This window comes from Dermacentor andersoni, chromosome 6 (genome assembly GCF_023375885.2).
Source record: "Dermacentor andersoni chromosome 6, qqDerAnde1_hic_scaffold, whole genome shotgun sequence".
NCBI lineage: Eukaryota > Metazoa > Arthropoda > Arachnida > Ixodida > Ixodidae > Dermacentor > Dermacentor andersoni.
The window spans coordinates 38810028-38830599 of record NC_092819.1 but is presented as its reverse complement, the minus strand read 5'-3'; the positions used below and the strand labels follow the sequence as shown (position 1 = coordinate 38830599).

At 47.8% G+C, this 20572-nt stretch overlaps 2 protein-coding genes across 2 annotated transcripts; both read right to left on the bottom strand.

The window, feature by feature from the left end:
* Positions 1-26: 26 nt before the first annotated feature.
* LOC126522086 (solute carrier family 22 member 7-like) lies at positions 27-1560 on the bottom strand. Its single transcript, XM_072288913.1, has 2 exons — positions 449-1560; positions 27-351 (listed from the first exon to the last, which is right to left on the bottom strand). Exons 1-2 carry the CDS (start codon positions 1558-1560, stop codon positions 27-29), a joined length of 1437 nt encoding a protein of 478 aa, XP_072145014.1.
* Positions 1561-15554: 13994 nt separating this feature from the next.
* On the bottom strand, positions 15555-17267 carry LOC129382297 (solute carrier family 22 member 7-like). The gene has a single exon (XM_055066087.2). The coding sequence runs from the start codon at positions 17265-17267 to the stop codon at positions 15555-15557; it is 1713 nt and encodes a 570-aa protein (XP_054922062.2).
* Positions 17268-20572: the final 3305 nt, after the last annotated feature.

Genomic DNA, 20572 nt, shown 5'->3' with positions numbered 1-20572 from the left:
CGTAGGTTGATCGTGGGACCCGTGTTTTACCCTGGCATCCGGATGAGCGCCGCCAGCAAGAGGAACATCATGCACGCCGCGATGGCCAACGCGGCGTCCTCGCGACCGACGTTCCTCAGCCCCGATGCGAACGTGGCGCAGACGCCACCCACTCGGCCGATGTCGAAGCACCAGCCCAATCCAGTCCCACGTACGGGAGTCGGGTACACCTCGCGCATACAGACATCCGCCAAGACGTTGACCGCCAGTGCGAAGGCCTCGGCTGGGATGAAGAACAGCTGGGCGAGCATCGCTATCAGGCCCCCGATGGTCACGCTGAGTAGGCGGACGAGGTCGCCCAGCAGACCGCAGCTTCATATGAGCAGCTCCAGAGGCCTTACCCGACATATGAGTGTGTTCGAGCAGAGTCGTCAGCTTGTTGCTGGGTAGCGACAGCCAACGGGCCCACGAGTCGGGAGTCTTCAAGGACGACTGGAGCAGCACAATGTACGTGAATATTGCGGAGAAATATGTGACGAACATGGAGAGCGCTCGAAAAGGTATGTATTTCGCCCATGAATTTTCGCCGTTTATCGGCAACGTTTTGAGACGCTCCTCGCGCTTGAGCGCCTGCGCCTTTAGCTTGTTTAGCAGACAGGCCGTAGTGGGCAGCGGAACGTTGTTCATCTTCGCGGCCGCCAGCATGACTGCTTCCGCCGACGCCATGTTTCTGATAAAGATGAGCCATAGCACAGACTCGCCGGCGAACCAGAACGTGCTGAGTGCAACGGCTGTGGGCGCCAAGAAGATCGCTTGGAGCAAGAACCTTTCGAGGCTGAGTTGCCTGACCATGTCGTACCACAGTTCAGAGAGCAAGACGGCCGAAGGAGTGACCGCAACAGTGTACGTTGTTCGGTACTCGTGTCTGGTCACCTCGAACGCGAGCATGCAGGACACCAGGGCAGTGGCGCCCGAACAGCCGGAGATGACGAACCTGATCACCACGTACAAGACGTACGTATCGGCAAAGCAGCTGCCGCACGTCCCCGCAATGAGCGCGGCGGTGAACATCAGGAGCACGGGCCGGCGACCGACGCTGTCCGCCAGGTAGCCGGCAATACTGGGCAGCACGACGGAACCGGTGATGTACACGAGCTGTATGACCGCGATCAGAGGCCGCCAATGGCATACCAGGTTCCAGGAGCTCACGATGGTCTTTTTCTCGTTCTTCGGATCGTAGTCCCAGTAATCGCAAGCGACCACGCCGGTGTCGTTCGGGTCAGCCGGATTCTTGTAGACGGTGCACTGGCTGGGACTGCCGTCCGCCTCCAGAGGGATGGCCGAGTTCCTCCAGGCGGTGACGGACATAGTCCAGTCAGGCGGCGGCCGACACCAGTGGTCCACGTCTCCTGATATGAGATAGAAGGACAGTATGTTGACGTGCACGAGGAATGAAAGGACGAAACTGAGAAAGAGCAGGCGCTGCTGGTACACGCCGTGCCCGATCGCATCGAAGCAGTCAAAGGATTCACTCGTGTCCAAGTCGAGGGCAGCCAAGCGTCTTCGAAAGAAAAGCGCCATCTTCGACCTTTTTGGTCAAGCTTAGGCGCGTGTCGCGTGTCAGATCTCATGGTGATGATGATTATGATTATGATGGCCTCATGTTATGGCTCATACCCACACTGGGGGATTGGCCAAGAATTGCTTGCTGAAACGATTACCCATTCTTTTGGAGTGTCACAAATTCCATGAGAAAAAAGAAAGAAATGTAAACATACAATAACAAACAAATTACAAGAGAACAACCAAAAAGTTATTCGTTTTGTTGCTTGTATGTAACCGCAAACGGCATAAAACACGTCCCTGTGGCTGACCCCTATAGCTGACGCACCGAAAGATTTCTGGTGATTAAATTTAGCAAGCGGAAGTTCAAGAAGTTTTTTTCGTGACAATTGGTATCGCCGACTTACCGAAAAATAGTGGTCTGCCTTGCGAAACGTCATTTTCGTTCCCCGATTCGAAGATTAACTCTAAGACAAAATTATGACGTTACCTAGTTAGCGTACTGTGTCGACAAAGCCAGGGATAAGCTGGGAGAACGCGAAGAGCATAGCCAGTCATGTTTGGACATGCGTAAAAAGCATGATGGGGCGGTATTCTTGGGCGATTAGTTTTCCAGCGAAACTGTTAAGTGCTAGTTTCCCGAGGCTCGTGTCCATGGGTAGACAAACTGTCATCACGATTGGCTCCAGCGTCGTCGTCTTCCACAGCTGGCTCGTGGCGCCGCTCGGCGCTACCTCGCCAACGCGCTCGTGCGTTCGTCTTCGTCATTAATTAATCATTAAACACAGAGACATAACCAATAGACCTCAGACTCTGCCCAGGCGGCGTTGCGGAAAAACCCGTCACCAGTGCCCCCATCGCAGACTTGGCGCGAACTGAGTAGTGCAAAAAAGCTGTCCACAAGCGAAGGTGCATAGGCCACAATGGACCCTCAGCTTTCGGTTATGTTGAGGCACGGTTTCCTAAATATCAAGGACCTGGAAAGTTTCTACCGCCCATCCACGCTTCGGAAAGGGAGGAAGCTCAGCAGGGCGAAGTACGTGTACAATATAAAAGAAGTCGCAACTAGGTGTTATTTCGGCGTGCTGCAGCTCGCAAGTACAGAGAGCATTAGGTTTGTTTATAGGCATATCAGCATAAAAATCTAAGCATTTTCAAATTGGTTTGTGTTCAAAATGTCCTGAACACAAGACTTAGTTATCTCCTATATTTTTATGCATGTTATTACCGTGTTTTCTCTCGCAATTATTTACAGAGAGTAAATCCTTCCATAGCCTTTTTCAGGGCAGCAAGCAGAAAACGTTTTCCAAGGCAGTAAATTGCGTGCGATCATAACGAAAGTAGGCTTCCTACAGTGCCTACGCGCCGCATCTTTCTTTCTCGCAGGAGCTACAGCATCGCTCAGTAACTTTGAACTTTTCGCAGACGCTTCGAGCAACAAGCGCGCACAAATAAATTTAACTAAACGCGACATTTTTTTTTTCTTTACACACGTGCGTTACTTCGCAATTACTCATCCAGTGCTCCTACAGCAACTTTATTGCTCACATCTGAAAAACTGAGTCGAGCAGGCTCAGCACATTACCAAACGGGCTTGTTGTATCGGCGCAGGACATAGAAAGTAGAAATGAGCTCGCGATACAACGATGCTGTAGAACAGGATTTTGAATTTATAAACGAACCAAAATGTTTGGTTAAACTGACCTGCCAAATCTCTGTGTCCCACTTGTTGAGTCAAGCGGAGGCGGACGTCTGTGGAAATATCAATCGCACATACGCAGGATGGTTCGCAAACATTTTTTTTATGTTGCCAACGAAGTGGCGGCTGCAGATTATTGAGTTTTCGCTTGGTTACCGCGGTCCTCCGTCAGGGCTCCGCAACACAATTACAGCAGCACAAAATTGTCGCACTTTCTCATGCGAGCCGCTGTGTTGTGGGGAATGCAAGTAATTCGATTACCCAACAGGTTGAACGGCCCGTATCCAGCGCTGTCGCCTTTCCCCTTCATACGATCGCGATGGAAATCGGTAAAACTGAACGTTGTTATTCCGTCCTTCACATTCATGGCAATTTACAACACAACAGTAGCGTCGATTGCGGCGTTTCTTCGTAGCGCGCGGAGCTATCCTGGTTGCCGTAGTTTCCGCCATCAGTTTGAAGAGTGAGCCAGCAAGCGCTTTATGGCAGTTCGGCGGCGCGTGCGACTAGCGTAGAAATTAATAGTTCTCTGTCTGGGTGTTATATGCGCAAACACTCGCAATATGGACCAAATCTAGTTAAATCGTTGTTTCGCAGTCGCTAGCTACATAGACAACTTAGCAAAGGAGTAGGGCTTCGCACTACTCAATTACTGCCTTTTCGCACCGGCAGATGGCGCTACGTGTCTTGAAAAAACTCCAGAGTCAGACGTCTATTTCATAGCGAAGCTGTTAAGGGCTAGCTCCCCCAGGATGGTGTCCGTGTGCAGACGCAAAACTTCCCATGCGTGGTCCGATCGCGAAGATAGTGCAATGTGGGACCCGCGGCGGAGGCGAAGCAGGCGTTCAGCACTTTTCTTACGTGGGCCGATCCTGAAGATACTGCAATGCCGGGCCAACCCGCGACGGAGGTTGTTGGAGTTGTAGGACAATCCCAATTGCTGTCCCCCAGATATTGGACCTTGCCGTTGGGTGCGGGAGTTGGCCGAGGTTGAGGAGGACTTTGAGATGAAAACTGGAGGTTTATTTACATTATTTAGAGTGAGAGTACGAAGAAATTAACAGTCATAAAGTCATTACGGGCCGGCAGCAACTCGGACGCTGCGGCCCGTGGCAAGACGCTAGAAAGAGATGAAGGAAGAAATGCTCTCTTGCTGCTCCCGGTCTCTGGCTTTTAACCCTTTCGCTGTCTCGAAGTCACGTCACGTTCGGCCAATCGGCGAGCCCGCTCAGGTGGCGTCATTTTCGGCCAATGGTAAGCGCCCGTGCGATTGTGTCACACCCGGCGCAGAGGGTCGCTCCTTGGGCCCCAATTGTCAGAGGGCTTACTTCTCTCTGCGGTATTGCCTTCCTGGCTTGCAAGTGCCTTCACAAAGGCGGATGGGGGGATTGCTGCCAGGGCTTCACGGTGCATTGCAGCCGTCTTACCTTGGGACCCACGTTACCTGCAACCGTGCCAGGCTCCCGCTACACTTTCGGGAAGAGTCAAGCAGTGAATAGCTCAACCTGCGGCGCATGAGGTGGGGGACGCCAACTTGTTTGGACGTGCGGTGCCTCGGGAACGTGGTAGATGCGTGCTTTTGCGCTCCTTAATTAGCTGTGACGCGATTCGATGTGGTCTGGTGAATTCGAAGTAGGCTCAGGAAAAGGTCCCGTATCTAACAAGGTGCAGTTCGCCATTAAGCGGCCCCCAAGCACAGCTTTGCTGGTCATCCTTGTTCACAGAGTGGAAGGGCACTGGTTTCTTTTGTTTGGAGAGGTTTAGATCTCGTATCACTGACGCTTTATTAGACAACCTCTATAAAAGTACAATTTATACATTTACGTATATCTGCTATTGTTTAATCTTAGATTTCACCCTTTGCTGTCTTACTTTATTAGTTAACTTCTTCAATGGATATTGAAGAACAAAACGGTGGGCCAGAACAAAATTTATATAGGAGAAAGAAAACATCGAAAACCAGGAAAATTAACAAAGCAAGCCAATAACTTGTTGTTGTTGTTGATGTCGGAGCTATGGTTTTAGACAACAACAACAGCAGCAACAAGTTATTTGGTTATCTCCGAGCTTGCAGTGTTGCCGCCATCATTGCGAAGTCGCGCTTTCTTAATGGGCATGTATACAACCCGTCATTTCCGAAAAAGTGAGGATACACATTGCCGATACCTCCCGCACGCAAGTGCTGTTTCTGATTAGGCATCACTTCAGCAACTACCTCGGTAGCATTCTCATTGCTTTCAAAGTGCTCTTACGTCAGGAAAATTTCGATGAAACTGGCCAAGCATCTTACACTAACCAAATTTGACTCTACCTTCAGCACTTCCTGGACTTTATTGTAAACGCCTCTCTTTATACGGTACGCGTGACAAACTAACAGTTATCGCAAGTGATTTACACAAAATCCGTTTTTCGCAAGTGAAAGAAACAGTTCGTGCTGAAGAAGCACTATAGGAATCGAAAAAGAAAACAAAATTTTTCGTCATTATTATGCTTGCTTTTCGATAGATGGCGCAACGATACAACTGCATGAGGTTTTTCACCGCCCTAGTCTCCGATAGGAATGTGGGCTCGTCCGTTGGCAGGTGAACAGAAATCTGTTCGGACCGTTGCGCTTCAAACAAACATGCAATAGAGCAATGGTCTCATAAAACAAGTGCTGAAGCGATTTAAATTTGTTCACAAGAAAAGTCAACGTCAAGATCTGTTAACGGGCGGTCGTAGAATTTTCCTTGATGCGCTCGAGTATTTAACAGACTATGACGAAAATCTGAAGCGTTAAAGAAAGAACTTCACTTAGTCATTTAGTTTATAAATACAAAAGAGGCAGCTTTTCTGTGAGACGCGTAGTAGCGCAGCACTCCGTAATAACTTCGGCAAACTGCATTCCCTTAACGGGCACAACTGCACTTGAGTTCTTGCGTCCCTTCAACAGAAGCCACCGAGCTGCCGCAGGCAGGAGTCGAATTCCGGGCTTTCTGATATCACGGCCGAACGTGGTTGCGTTAGGAACAAACTAACCGTTAGCAAATAGAAAGCAAAATACGAATTTTCCAACTACGCGCCTCTGCCACAACAACAATCGGAATTCTGTAAGTTGCAGCTGATAAGAAATAAAACGCATATCAGATAGCTTGCATGTCGTGAAGGACGCAGCTGCTCACCGTGATTTTTCCCAAATATTGCTGCTAGGATGACGTCAGTGTATCATTTTCACAGGCGCAGGACACCTGCTTGCATTGTGAAAGCAAAGCTTATGAAACGCCCTTTCCCTACCAGCTGTGCTGAAGAGTGTTGAGCCTCGCGAGACGCCAACGGACGCGCCCGTTCACCTTGCTGGTTCATCAGAACGACGCCTTTAATGACGTCATTGGAAGTTTCTGTAAAAAACGAACCATACATTGGGAGTACATGAGATCTGGGAAGTTTTATGTACGACGGAGCGATGCGTGTTAAATGTGCTCGCACTTTAACACGGTTTGCTGGTGGTCACATTTATCTATTGCTCCCTCCTTCTCGCTCTCTCTCCTGCATCGTTACGGACCAGGAAAGTACGCGCTGCATTACTGCTATAGTTTCTGTATTCCAGCTAAGCTTATAAGAAATTTCACGCCAGAAGTCATCACTTCAGTATTGCCACTTAATAGAATTTGTCGTTGTCTTATAAATGCGCCGAAGTTCGTTCTGATAAGTTCAGCGATTGCCTCATTTCTAATTTCTGCGTTCCACATGTGTGTAAGTATCAGATTAGAGAACGAAAACAGTTTATTAAAATTGTGCAAGAAAAAATTAAATTTAAATTTGGGGTTTTACGTGCCAAAACCACTTTCTGATTATGAGGCACGCCGTAGTGGAGGACTCCGGAACTTTCGACCACCTGGGGTTCTTTAACGTGCGCCTAAATCTAAGTACACGGGTGTTTTCGCATTTCTCCCCCATCGAAATGCGGCCGCCGCGGCCGGGATTCGATCCCGCGAAAAATTGTGCAAGAAGCAATGACGGTGACAGTAAATGTATGCGAATAGCCGAACGATTCTACAACGCTGTTCGCTTTACTAAAAAAAGGATGGCCTGAAGGCACTTGTTTGATCCAGCGAGGAGATGCCGGTGGCGTTTGTTCTTTCATTGCGTAATCTCATAGAGAACGCAGCAATTAATTAGCATATCTGTAATGGTGTTATGCGTACAAGGTGGTTTGTCATACGTGCGATGTCTCCAGTGGCGTGAGCGCTGGCGTCGAAAGTGACCGTCATCCTTCTTTACCGCCGCAACTCCAGGAAGAGAGAGAGGGGAGGGGAAGAGGACGTGCCAATTTCCATCGGTGCATCTGTATCAGCGGTGAATGCCCGACACCCCCCACCATTACGAACACGGACGAAAAGTGCCCAAAAAAGCTATTTGCTTAGATGCAGGCAAGACATACGGGGGCGGGATCGTCACAAGCATACAGGTAAGTTAACGAGATGAACCAGATGCGCAGAATGCTAGATTACTAGGACGTAAGTAGGTTGCAAAAACTAGGCGATTATTTGACGCCGTACCAACTTAAAATGGACGCCACTGGCAATAATCATTATCGTCAACAACATCGAGTCGAGGTCACTATCCAATGGAGGAACGTTCGAAATACGGCTATAAAGCTTTGCAAATCATACTTCCTCTCGCAGAAAGCGTGGCTTGACTACGAAGTTTCATTAATCAGTTATCGTATACTACCACGCAGTGATAAAATGACCCACCGAAAATTTTCCCTCGTCCTTAATTTTGATCTGCGATGGCCCGAACCGCTCGACCACTGCTGCCGCGGCGGGACGCTGGACAAGAAAGGAGAGCTGAATATTCGTTCAGTTATGTTACTGTGTGCGGAATACAGCGATTCGAGAACTCTGATAACATAATCGGAGACGCATAATCAAACTTCCCAGATCTTACAATGAGCATTCGACGTATTCGCGTTGAAGTACCTCTATTTCAACAATATATTCGACATTATGTGATAGTTCTAGGTCGAAAAATGCAAAATGAGTTTTATAGTATGGTCGAAATTAAAAGTAACGAGAAATTCCATTTTCTATACAATGTGTCATATAATTTGGCACGCACCTACCTCAGTGTCGGCAGTACTACTTACCTGTAAGGCGAAGCAACACAGGACAACAGAATGTTTACATCTGGCCGTGGGCTGACAGACGACCAATTTCAGGGCAGGAGACATGCTTGTCGGTACTCTTCGGATTCAGCATTCCAAACCGTTGCTAGGAATGGTGGGCGTGCTCTGGTGATCTATTTGCCATGGCTTAACCAATGATGCTAAACGAACTGCTTGAATGAATGACAAAGGCAGTAGAGCTTTGCGACCGTCCCGGGATTGTTGTCGCCGGGGACCGGACTGCTTCTTTATTGTGACAAGCTTCACCACCTTCCTCTGCCGGCTGAGAAGGGCCGCAGCATGGATTGCATATATCTTTCAACAGACATGGCACCTTAAACTTTTGGGTTGTATGTACAGGAAACTATTGATCAAAAGTGTCAGGAATAAGAAATCCGCCCAACAGAGCTTCTGCAAAACAGACAAAGCTACCGTTCTTATTCCAGTAACAAGCAGGTGAGTGAACCAAAAAGAAGGAAAACGCTCAAAACGGCTCCAAATATTCACAGGTTATCTCGAAATGCGCTAGAATGACAACTCTCCTTTACGGAATCTCCGTTTACAACACAGCATAGGTGCACTCATCTTGGCTTCCAATTTAATTGAAATGCGTCTCCAACGATAGTAAGCTAAAGCAAGACGCATGAAATTCTCATGCAAGCATCTTCAGGACCAAAATAATTGCAGATTGAAATTGTTTGTTCTGCAACGACACAAGTAGAACATCCGCAAAACGCCAGTGCGTAAAACAGTGAAGGTTAACTGCGGCTTACTAGATATAAGAGTTAATGATAACAGTAACAGTTCAGAGCAAGCTTTAGCTCTCGTTCAAGTCTGTATTACGTTGTATTATGTATTATTGCCCTCATTAGAGAACGGTTGAGGTGATTTGTATACAATTTGAGAACTTGAACTGAATTTTAGAGATGAATTCTTTCAAATAAAGTGAAATTCTACAACATTTAGGCAGTTGACCTTATATTTATCACCCATAGCTTCTTCCAAACATTGCTGAATGTATGCGTAGGGAACAGAAATTGATCACCAAGTTTGAAATTGCGATAATGAAGTCGTGAAATATGGTACATTCGTTATTTACGTGAAATTTTCTTATTGTATGCGCCAGTTTTGCAAGAGCCCTGTTGACAAATTATTTGTATATTTTGAGCTGGCGCACTATAAACAAATTCCGTCAACTGGAGGTCAAAAATTGATGTAGTTCTCACTTTTTTTTCCCATTTGTAAACATTATTATTTTAAATTGATAATTTTTTAGCACTCTTTGCAGAAAAGAATACGTCTGCTCCAAACATATGTACATCTTATATTCCTTCTTTAGTAAACGTTAATAAATGAGTTAATTTAATTACTAGCCGTACAATTTCCACGTTTCATGGTACCCAAGTAGGATCGCCCTAGGTAGAGTTTCCTATAGCAGGATATGGCGCCTTCAGTGATGAAGACATGGCTGAAGACATGGTAAGCTTTCCTCGCTCTGGAAACGATCTCAGCTGTTCATTCGAGTGTTGGCTTATGGCAATAAAATTCTAAACAGAACCAATGACATTGGAATTCACCGCTAAAGAGAGATAGAATGAAAGGAAGGTTTTTGTGATGCTGTACGCATTCCAGCTAGCGTTACAATGCAGGAACTCAGCTTTATTATTTGTTCAGCGTCACTATGCAATTGAACTACAGGAGGCGATCACTGCAGCAGGCATCAAAATACTGAAAATACAGAATGTGCGCTCATAGAAAATGTTATCTAGGAGATATTATTATATTCAGCAACGCTGGACGCATTCAGTTGCGGTGAGATACCATGCGTCAATTGCTGCTTTCGGCCTATGGAGAAGTAAATTCTGCGATTGTAAATTTGCCCACAAATATAAAGGAGCAAGTATACTGTGTTCTTGTAATATTTCTTGAAAATAAATGGTCTTCAGGAGAATATGAACATATATACGAAGACATCTGGAAACAGGGCACGAAGGATTCCGTAAGACTTCTCGCAAAGAGCATTCCGCTGTTTTATCCGATCTTCGTTAAACCGGTGAAGCCGTTACGTATACTTAATGCTCTGAAATCCGAGCTAAGAGAAGGTAACACTATTGTATTGAAGATAGGGTATTTAAGCTAGTAGAATATAACCGGTGATGTATGACCATGTGAGAAGGAATAAAGAAAGCTGAATTGTGTAGGGTCTCCTAAGGAGGACATGCCTTTTATGAATGAGATATAAAGTGTATTTCTTTGTTGAAGCACTTTTCTACGTACTTGCTGAGTAGCGCACCACGTCGAAAACTGTCAGGCGACGAAATTCGTCGATATTGGCCGGAATTGGGTTACGTATCAATCAGATAGATAATATTTGTCCTGCGCGTCAACTACACAGGGATTTCTATGAAAGGCGACTAAATTAAATTATGGGGTTTTACGTGCCAAAACCACTTTCTGATTATGAGGCACGCCGTAGTGGGGGACTCCGGAAATTTCGACCACCTGGGGTTCTTTAACGTGCACCTAAATCTAAGTACACGAGTGTTTTCGCATTTCGCCCCCATCGAAATGCGGCCGCCGTGGCCGGGATTCGATCCCGCGACCTCGCGCTCAGCAGCCTAACACCATAGCCACTGAGCAACCACGGCGGGTAAGAGGCGACTAACTCCTGGCACAAACGAACGTAGTTCAAATGCAGTGTTCCAATATTTACTCCTCAGCGTTACTTAAGTACCCTTCCGTAAGTTTCGAGCTAGTCCGTAGTTGATGCACTCGACTGCAATTTCTATTTATTTGTTAACTGGTTATTGTTGTGAGTGAACAGTAAAAAAATACGTGGAACTGTGTTCTTGGGCAGGCACTAGACTGCAATGCTAGGTTTACAAGTACGAAACAGAGTTGAAATGGGAAATGCAAAACAGTAATTTCAGTCTTGCCTCTAACTGCCGTTTAATGGTACAAATATTCATGCGTCAATTTTCGAAGGGCTTAACCAGAACATGTTGCTAGGATAGTTGATGCATGGCAGTAAATAGGCAGGTCCTTGCGCAAAATAGAAGCCCACAAAAACAATGAACGTATAAACAAGGCAGAGGCTTTCCCGTCTATGTGTGTATTCGTTTGTTGTCGTCTTTTTCGCATAAGAATCTACCTATTTACATTAAAAGAACTGTGCGCGCATATTAGTGAAAGCAACATAATCGCGTTTTGCTGCAACCAGCTAGGACGCATACTTGCAAGTATTGAATCTAAAGCTACATGCCTCTTAATATCTTATTAATCTTGCAGCACTTAGAAACAATTTCACAAGCGCCTGCGTTATGCACAAACTATTGCACATAATTTGCCAAGTAGATATGCTACTTTGTTATTCCGGTTAAAGTGTTGTCCTTCCGATATACTCGTTTGATATTACTCGTTACCGTAATACTGGATAAGTGATAGTCTGTACCCTAACATGGAGTATGACGTGGCAGTTAAGAGAAGTCAATGTATGGCATCTTTATCCGCATCTTGCGGCAAAGCAGATACCAAGGACCGAACATCTTGCTCAATTTCTCCCACTTAATTTCGCGCAAGCCTTTATAAGAGAGGACGTAGTTGTGTTGTACAAGTGGTCATGAGCCAGTTATGTTGCCGGATATTATTTGACATTTCATCTTAATAAGCAATGCGAAACGCCACTTCAATGTGCAACATGCCCTGCTACGCAATCTCTTTACCACCCTTCTGTTTTGTCACAATAGGAACACAACAGAATGTGTATGCCGGCGAATTGCTATGTCCTGCACAAAATGGCAACAATTGGAACTGCATTCGACGCAGATTATTGTTGCCTGTATTTCTCGTAACGGCGACAGCTTTGTGACGCAGTCGCTGCCGGGGTGGAACACGGAAACAGTGTGATCACATACGCAAGGAAACAAACTGAGCTTTTACAGCTTTGTCAATCCGAAAGCCTGTTTCCCTTCCCCAAATGGAAATAGGTGTAATCTGGTGCGACCGCCTAGACACGACGCCCCAACAGTATGTGCAGTACAGCGTAGAGTTTACACGTTTCTTATCACGTGTATTTACGCAAACCATTCCGCAACTGAAGACCGGACCTCTGATAGAAGGAAACTGTTTAGCTCGGGATCAACGAATTCATGTAGTACGTAGCTAACCACTGAAAAAAAAATAACGAAATGGAGCACGCGAATTGCATTCAAGAAACCACAGTGGCTACGCAAATTTGCACCGCTAAATGCGTTTAATAATACGAAGTGTACAGACCAATATGTCAGATTAGAATCCCGACTAATTTGTGCTTAAAAACAAATTCAGTGTTTGCTGTCACTTTTCTCACTAAATTATAACGTATGAGGCCGCTCCCTTGAGAGGATTAGACATCGGAGCACTAATCCCTTATCAGGCAACCTTAATAAAGCAGAAATTTTCACATTTAGGCATATCAGCTATGATTGCACCTTAGGTAGCTGCAAAACCTTTGGTTGTCTTATCTATTCGCTATTTTCTTCAGTGAATAATATCGGTCAAAGTAAAGATTACAGAAGAGAAAGAAGAACAAGGAAAAGCAGGAATTTTAATAAGACAACGGAATAACCTGTTTTGTTGTTGAAGCCATGCTTCGAGTGTCAATATGATGATGACGATCACACATAAGCGACGAAGAGGAAATACGAACCTATAATGATGCTCACAATGTACGGATGAGTAAGCAGTGCATAATTAATGCCCCCAATATACACCAACCAACCAACCAACCGAGCAGAAGACAGTGGCAACCACACCAATTCCAGGAGTGTACGTAAAGAAACGTTCGCCTTAGAAGAATAGGCAGCAGGCTTCAACAATTCCTTCGACTCTGAACTAAAAGTTAATAGCTTGTCTTCGACAATGGTTTCTCCGTAGCCTCAATAGGCTCCGTAGGTCATGAGACTTTACCCAGCCACCTTTGTTTCTCAGTGGTTGGGGTGTTCTGCGGCTGAGCACAAACCCGGCCGGAGTCTGTCGGTGCGGAACTTAAAAAAAACGGTCGTGTGCGTAGATTTAGACGCACTTTGACGAAACCCAGGTGGCAGAATTGAAGGCCCACACAATACGGCCCTCATCATAGCGCGTGTTTTAGCTTTGCGACCTCGAATCCCCGTTATCGATTTCCTTTGAACATTACGTTATTTTCGTTACACAATGAGCGATCGATCGAGCATGCATCGATACTGACGATAAAGGCAAAAATTATCCAACGATTACGATGCTCCTTAATGCGAACTTTGAGCACAGCTCGATACGTGTTCTCGTTTCGTGGTATACTGAGGCAAAGAAGTTGAGACCGAAATCATCCCACCGGCTGGGTGTGGGACAGTGCCGTCAGTGCCTTCGCAGAGGCAGGGACACTGGTATGATGAGGAACTGTAACGCTGGCATGACGAGGGGCATCGGAGCCAGCTGCGGAAGAAGACGACGATGAACGCGCGAGCAGTGGCACGAGCGCGTTCACGCGGTTACGTATAGGGACGCCAACGCTCAACCCGGGAACGGGCGCCTACGAGCTACGCTCTAAAAGAAAGCCTGCTTCTGCCACCTAATGGAAAAAGGAATCAGGCGGCGCAAACACCCTTCAGAGAAGATTGGCGACATTAATGTTATTAGAAATCAATCTGACGGTTAGTGCGAAATTGTTGATATGTCTTATATAATGGCAATATTGAAAGGCGGCTCATACCCTGTGACACGTACACATTGACCCAACCTGGCACTAAAGTTGTTCGTTCAAGAATCGAACGTACCCAGTGGCACACCTACTGTACAAAGTTGCTCTCAAAGAAGTTCATTAAAGGCCACCATGTGTCCAGTGGCACATATCAAGTGATCCATGTTGACGGCAAAAGGGTTATTGAAGAGTGGCACGTACCCGGATTCACGCACCCACTGCCCCAAATTAGTCCACGGGCTGGTTTCGAACTTGGGTGGGTATTTAGGTACGCGCCGCTCTATGATGGCAATAAAACACCCTTTAAATATATCCGCTACTCAGCGGAATCGAAACCACGTCACACTGGTTCCCTAAGAACAGCAACCTGACTCTTTAGCCGGCTACGCGACGAATGCACTGCCTGTGTGCCGCTTTCCAATGAACGTCTTTCGTGCCAACGCTTTAGCGAGCTGCGCGATCAATACACTGGGTACGTGCCGCTCTTCGATGAACCTCTCGCCAACTTGGGTCACTGGGTATGTGTGCCGCTTAGTGTGCGGCAAGCGAGGGAACGATTCTCGGCGTTCGCACGCACCGGCACGCAACGCTTCTCAGACGCGGACTACTCGGCAGCACCACGGTGCAGCGTCTCAACGGAGAAGCGCGAGAGGGGAGCCCGGTTGCCGCATGACGCGCTTCTCAGCGTTTGCATGCATCTGCGCGCCACGTTTTTTGGAGGCCACGCACAGGCTTCGAAGCGGAGGCGCGCCGAATGTTCTTCCGAAAGCGGAATCCCGGTGTAGAACAGACCTCGCACACAACTCGACTTGTCGGTGTCGGTACGATGCGTCGGTACATTTATTCAATGCTACACGCATTATCGCCAACAGTCATCGTGAGATGGGTTCTGCGAGATGTTTTCCTTAAAACTTCATTATTATGACCTGCTTTCTGTACTCATTGAGTCTTCGTAGCAGCTCAGCAACGTGCTTTCACCGTAGCAGCGAAGTTTTCCGGAGTAGCCTCAACAACCTAACCCGACGGCATTGGAGCGTACAGGATCTGTGAATAACGTGGAAAATTGGGCCTGTTGTAACAAATTTGAAATGGTGAGTGTGTGTGGGGGGGGGGGGGGGGAGGGGGGCAGCGCTAAAAATAAACACACGGACGGAGACCGGACGACAAGGACGAGCCACGGATCATTAGCTAGAAACAACTTCTAGGACGAAAATAAACGCTGCGTTTATTGCTAAAACAGCGACAGACTGGGATATAAACTGTAGCTCTACTTGTGCGGGATCGCTACCCGCCGGAATGTACGTACACAAATCAGAGAGGCGCTTGCTCGAACAAAGGCGCGAGTCAAGTACAAATATTAATCTCAATACATTCTGAGCGAGAAGTCATTACAACAGCAGAGACATACAGTACTATTACGATAGTAATGAGTTGAGCGCGCATTAAGATTCTTAAAAGTCACTGTGCCTTCGAGAAGAGAGCGAAATGTTGGACCTCCTACTGTCATAGCTGGCTCGCCTCCTATCGTGCTTCCGGTAAGCAAGGGGCTCCAGCGTCATTTTCATGTGATCCAGGCTCATGCTGCCCGTGGCGGAGACCCTCCGTAAGTTGATCGTGGGGCCCGTGTTTTTTCCCGGCATCCGGATGAGCGCCGCCAGCGAGAGGAACATCATGCAAGCCGCCGTGGCCAACGCGGCGTCCTCACGACCGACGTTCCTCAGGGCTGACGCGAACGTGGCGCAGACGCCTCCCACTCGGCCGATGCCGAAGGACCAGCCCAATGCAGTGCCACGTACGGGAGTCGGGAACACCTCGCACACACAGACACCTGCCAAGACATTGACCGCCAGTGCAAAGGCCTCGGCTGGGATAACCAACAGCTGCGCGAGCACCGCTATCGGGCCTCCGATGGTCACGCTGAGTAGGCAGACGAGGCCGCCGAGGAGACCGCAGCTTCGTATGAGCAGCTCAAGAGGTCTTACCCGACCTATGAGTGTGTATGCGAGCAGAGTCGTCAGCATGTGGCTGGGTAGCGACAGCCAACGGGCCCACGAGTCGGGAGTCTTCAAGGACGACTGGAGCAGCACAATGTACGTGAATGTTGCGGAGAAATATGTGAGGAACATGAAGAGCGCTCGAGTAGGTATGTAATTCGCCCATGAATTTTCGCCATTTATCGGCAACGTTTTGAGACGCTCCTCGCTCTTGAGCGCCTCCGCCTTTAGCTTGTTTAGCAGACAGGCCGTAGTTGGCAGCGGAACGTTGTTCATCTTCGCGGCCGCCAGCATGACTGCTTCCGCCGACGCCATGTTTCTGCTAAATATGAGCCATCGTACAGACTCATCGGCGAACCAGAACGCGCTGAGTGCAACGACTGTGGGCGCCAAGAAGATCGCCTGGAGCAGGAACTTATCGAGGCTGAGTTGCCTGACCATGTCGTACCACAGTTCAGAGAGCAAGACGGCCGAAAGAGTGACCGCAACAGTGTACGTCGTTCGGTACTCGTCTCTGGTCACCTCGAACGCGAGCATGCAGGACACCAGGGCAGCGGCGCCCGAACAGCCGGAGATGACGAACCTGATCCAGACGTACAAAACGTACGTATCGGCAAAGCAGCTGCCGCACGTCCCCACAATGAGCGCGGCGGTGAACATCAGGAGCAAGGGCCGGCGGCCGACGCTGTCCGCCAGGTAGCCGGCAATACTGGGCAGCACGACGGAACCGGTGATGTACACGAGCTGTATGACCGTGATCAGAAACCGCCGATGGCATACCAGGTTCCAAGAGCTCACGATGGTCTTTTTCTCGTTCTTCGGATCGTAGTCCCAGTGATCGCAAGCGACCACGTCGGTGTCGTTCGGGTCTGCCGGATTCTTGTAGACGGAGCACTGGCTGGGACTGCCGTCCGCCTCCAGAGGGATGGCTGAGTTCCTCCAGGCGGCGACGGACATAGTCCAGTCAGGCGGCGGCCGACACCAGTGGTCAACGTCTCCCGATATGAGATAGAAGGAGAGTATGTTGACGTGCACGAGGAATGAAAGGACGAAACTGAGAAAGAGCAGGCGCTGCTGGTACACGCCGTGCCCGATCGCATCGAAGCAGTCAAAGGATTCACTTGTGTCCAAGTCGAGGGCAGCCAAGCGTCTTCGCAAGAAAAGAGCCATCTTCGACCTTTTTGGTCACGCGTATAGGCGCGTGTCGCGTGTCAGGAGACCTGCTTCACGAAACGTCATTTTCGTTCCCGGAAAATTATCTCGAGGAGAAAATCATGATGTTACCTAATTAGTGTATTGGGTCGACAAAGCCAGGGGTAAGCTGGGAGAACACGAAGAGCATAGAGAGTCATATATGAAGGTGCGTAAGAAGCAGGATAGGGCGCTATTCTCGGGCGATTACATTTGCAGCGAAACTAGTAAGGGCTAGTTTTCCGAGGCTCATGTCCATGTGTATACACAAAAATTTTGAGGATTCTTAAGCTTCGCCTTCGACAATGGAACGCGATAGCGTTATCGCACCCCGTTCGCACCGCCCACTCATTCGCTCGGCATGCTCTTGAGTCACACAAAGACACGCGGTGAGCGCCTAGCAACGCAGCGTTCGGCGCGGCAACGAAACGTGCGCCTGAGCAAGCGGAACGGACCAAAGAACTCGGTGTCTCGGAGGGAGAAACGATCTACGCGAGCCAAACGTAGTGATCGGCACGGACAGCCGGGCCGCGACGCGCCATGAAGGCGGACGTGATCATGGGGCTGACGCCTCGATGGGATCGTCCTCTATCTCGCTTGGGAGCACCATGCAGACGCATGAGTCCTCGCCAGCAGCACAGCCCACATCGCAGGGGACGCTCTCCCACCAGACGCGCTATGGCGCTGCGACCACGTCAGAGGCGTCCCGCATCGGACGCTGCACCTAGGAATCGCGCTGTGAGCGGAAAGAGGAGCCGCGTCGCCTAAACACGAGGGTTCGAGTTACGCACGCTGTAAGTTGGAAGGGGGGAACAACGAGAAAACTTATTAAACGCAATGGTATTGGGGCATCCTCGCACCGGTGCCCACACGGCCCCAATGCGCTCAAACGAGACGCAGGGGAAAAGCGGGCGAGTGGCGCGCCACCTGTCGGGGCAGCGCCGTACATTGCGAGGAGGAGGTCTTCTGTGTTTGCCGCAAGATGGCTCTGCGTGTGCGCCAGGCGCAGAAGAAATGTATCGGAAGCGTACTTCGCTACTCGTTTAACTGCGACTTCTGTAATTTACATGCTCATAATTACCGTTATACACCGCAGTATAACTTTCTACTGCGCGTTTCTAAGGCAAAACCGCATTCACTAGATGCGCTTTTGTCCCGCTTTGAACCATCGAAGTCATGGCTGTGTGTGAACATTGGTAAAGATTGTCCTGCCTTTTATGCCGCATGTCTGATGTGGCCCTACAAGTGACTTAATAACATTTTGAAGGCGTCGAGCTTAGACAGAATGTATGTGCGCGTGGCCTTGTTGCAATTAGATCTGAACAAGGCGTTCGGTAAAGTTGTACACGAAGTTTTGTTTCCGATCCTAGACCATATCAACGTTGGAACCGTTTTACAGAAGGTATTAAAATGATGTACAATGGTTGTGTAGCGAAGCTGATAATTAATAGGCAGTTAAGTGATGGTATTCCTGTGCAGTGGTCTGTGAGACAAGGCTGCCCTTTATCTCCCCTGCTTTTCGCTCTCTACTCGAGCCCTTTTGTTTGCGGCTGCTGATCAGCCCAAACATGCGGAGTTACACTTTTCTTAAAACTGAAGTTCGAGTTTTAGCAAATGCTGATGATGTAGCAGTGTTTTGTACGGACCATGACAGTGTTAAAGCAGTTGTACAAGAGGCTGTAAAATTTTGTACTGCAAGTGGAAGTGCTATTAACTGGAACATGTGTCTTGGTTTTTGGCATGGGAATTGGCAATACAAGCCGGAGACTTTTTGTAACATGCAATGGGGCGGTAACACCAGGCGCCTACCTAGGTGTGCCACTCGAACGTTATCGTGATAGCAAAGAATATTGGAACATTGAAGTAGTGCGAGTGAAAACCCAGACCAGCAAATAGGGAGGGCATAAATTTTCAATGTTTGCAAGAGCCACTGTGTGCAATTTGTTTTTAGTCGCTAAAATCTTTTACGTGATGCAAGCGTTATGTCTGACGAGTATGTCTGTGCAAAAGCTGGATAGAGTATTCGTGACGTTTATTTGGGCTTCAACATGGGAACGTACAAGTCGTAGTAATCTGTTCCATAGTTTGTTGAAGGGAGGGCTGGGGTTGTCACATTTGTTCCTCAAACAGATTGTAAGCAGGTTTCTTTTTTTGCGCGATCAAAAGGATGCTTTTCTGAGAACAATGGTTCAATCTCGACTGTGCGATTCATCGCCTGATTATGTAGTGTCGTCCATGTATGCGGGGCCAATGCCTTTAAGTGCTTTTTTGTGTGAAGTGGTCGCCTCTTTCCAAATACTAATAGTGAGATATTCTAGTGAATATCTGGGCGCTGTTACTAGTAAGAAGTTGTATAAAGATCTTGTTGAAGTATTCTTGCCTGTACCGTTGTATCCTACAGTAATTGTTTTAGGTTCAGAACGAGATGTTCTTAAGAGAGTGAAAAGAATGCCGGTAAGAGCTTCTGTTAAATCTTTCTTTTTTCAACTACATACAGGCACTCTCCCAGTGAAACCATGGTTGCAAAGCAAAGGCATTTTTGTACCTTGGTCTGTGAATTGCTTTATATGCAAGAAACCGGAGATGATCGAGCATATCATTGTAGACTGCCATGACGCAGTGTTTTTGTGGTAAATTCTAAAACGCAGCTTTAAAAAAGGATTTGCCGTTAAGTGCTCTCGGGATACGCTTCCTGCCATGCGCGGAACCAGAGAGAGTGCCTGTCGATCTGTTAATGCTTCTGTGCATGTATAGCGTGTGGCGAACGCGTATGGATATTAGACATGAGCACATTGTTCAGGCCCCAGCACATGAATACTTCATTGAAAGTGTGCTATATATACGCGAATTTTTCTGTGCACAGAGTGATCCCTCAGATTCGCTAAGTGCTTTGGACAAAGTGACTAGCCTACATCGTTTTTATCACAACACATTGGTCCGGCGTTGACTAGTTTTTTTTATGGCCATGTAATATTCACATTGTACTTTCTGTTGCCAAGCCAGTAATAATAATAAAAAAAACAACTCATGGCTGAATGGTAGCGTCTCCGTCTCACACTGCGGAGACACTGCTTCGATTCCCACCCAGCTCATCTTGCAAGTTGTTTTTATTTATGAATTGCCTTCCGCCATTTTTCGCTCACGGCCAACGCCATCGGAATTTTAAGCCGCCCCTATCCATATGACGGAAATCACCCATATGACGTGAGTGGGGCGAGCTATCCGATTAGCTGACCAGGGCGCGTGATCGATAATTTTTCCAACATTATGGTAAACAAATGATA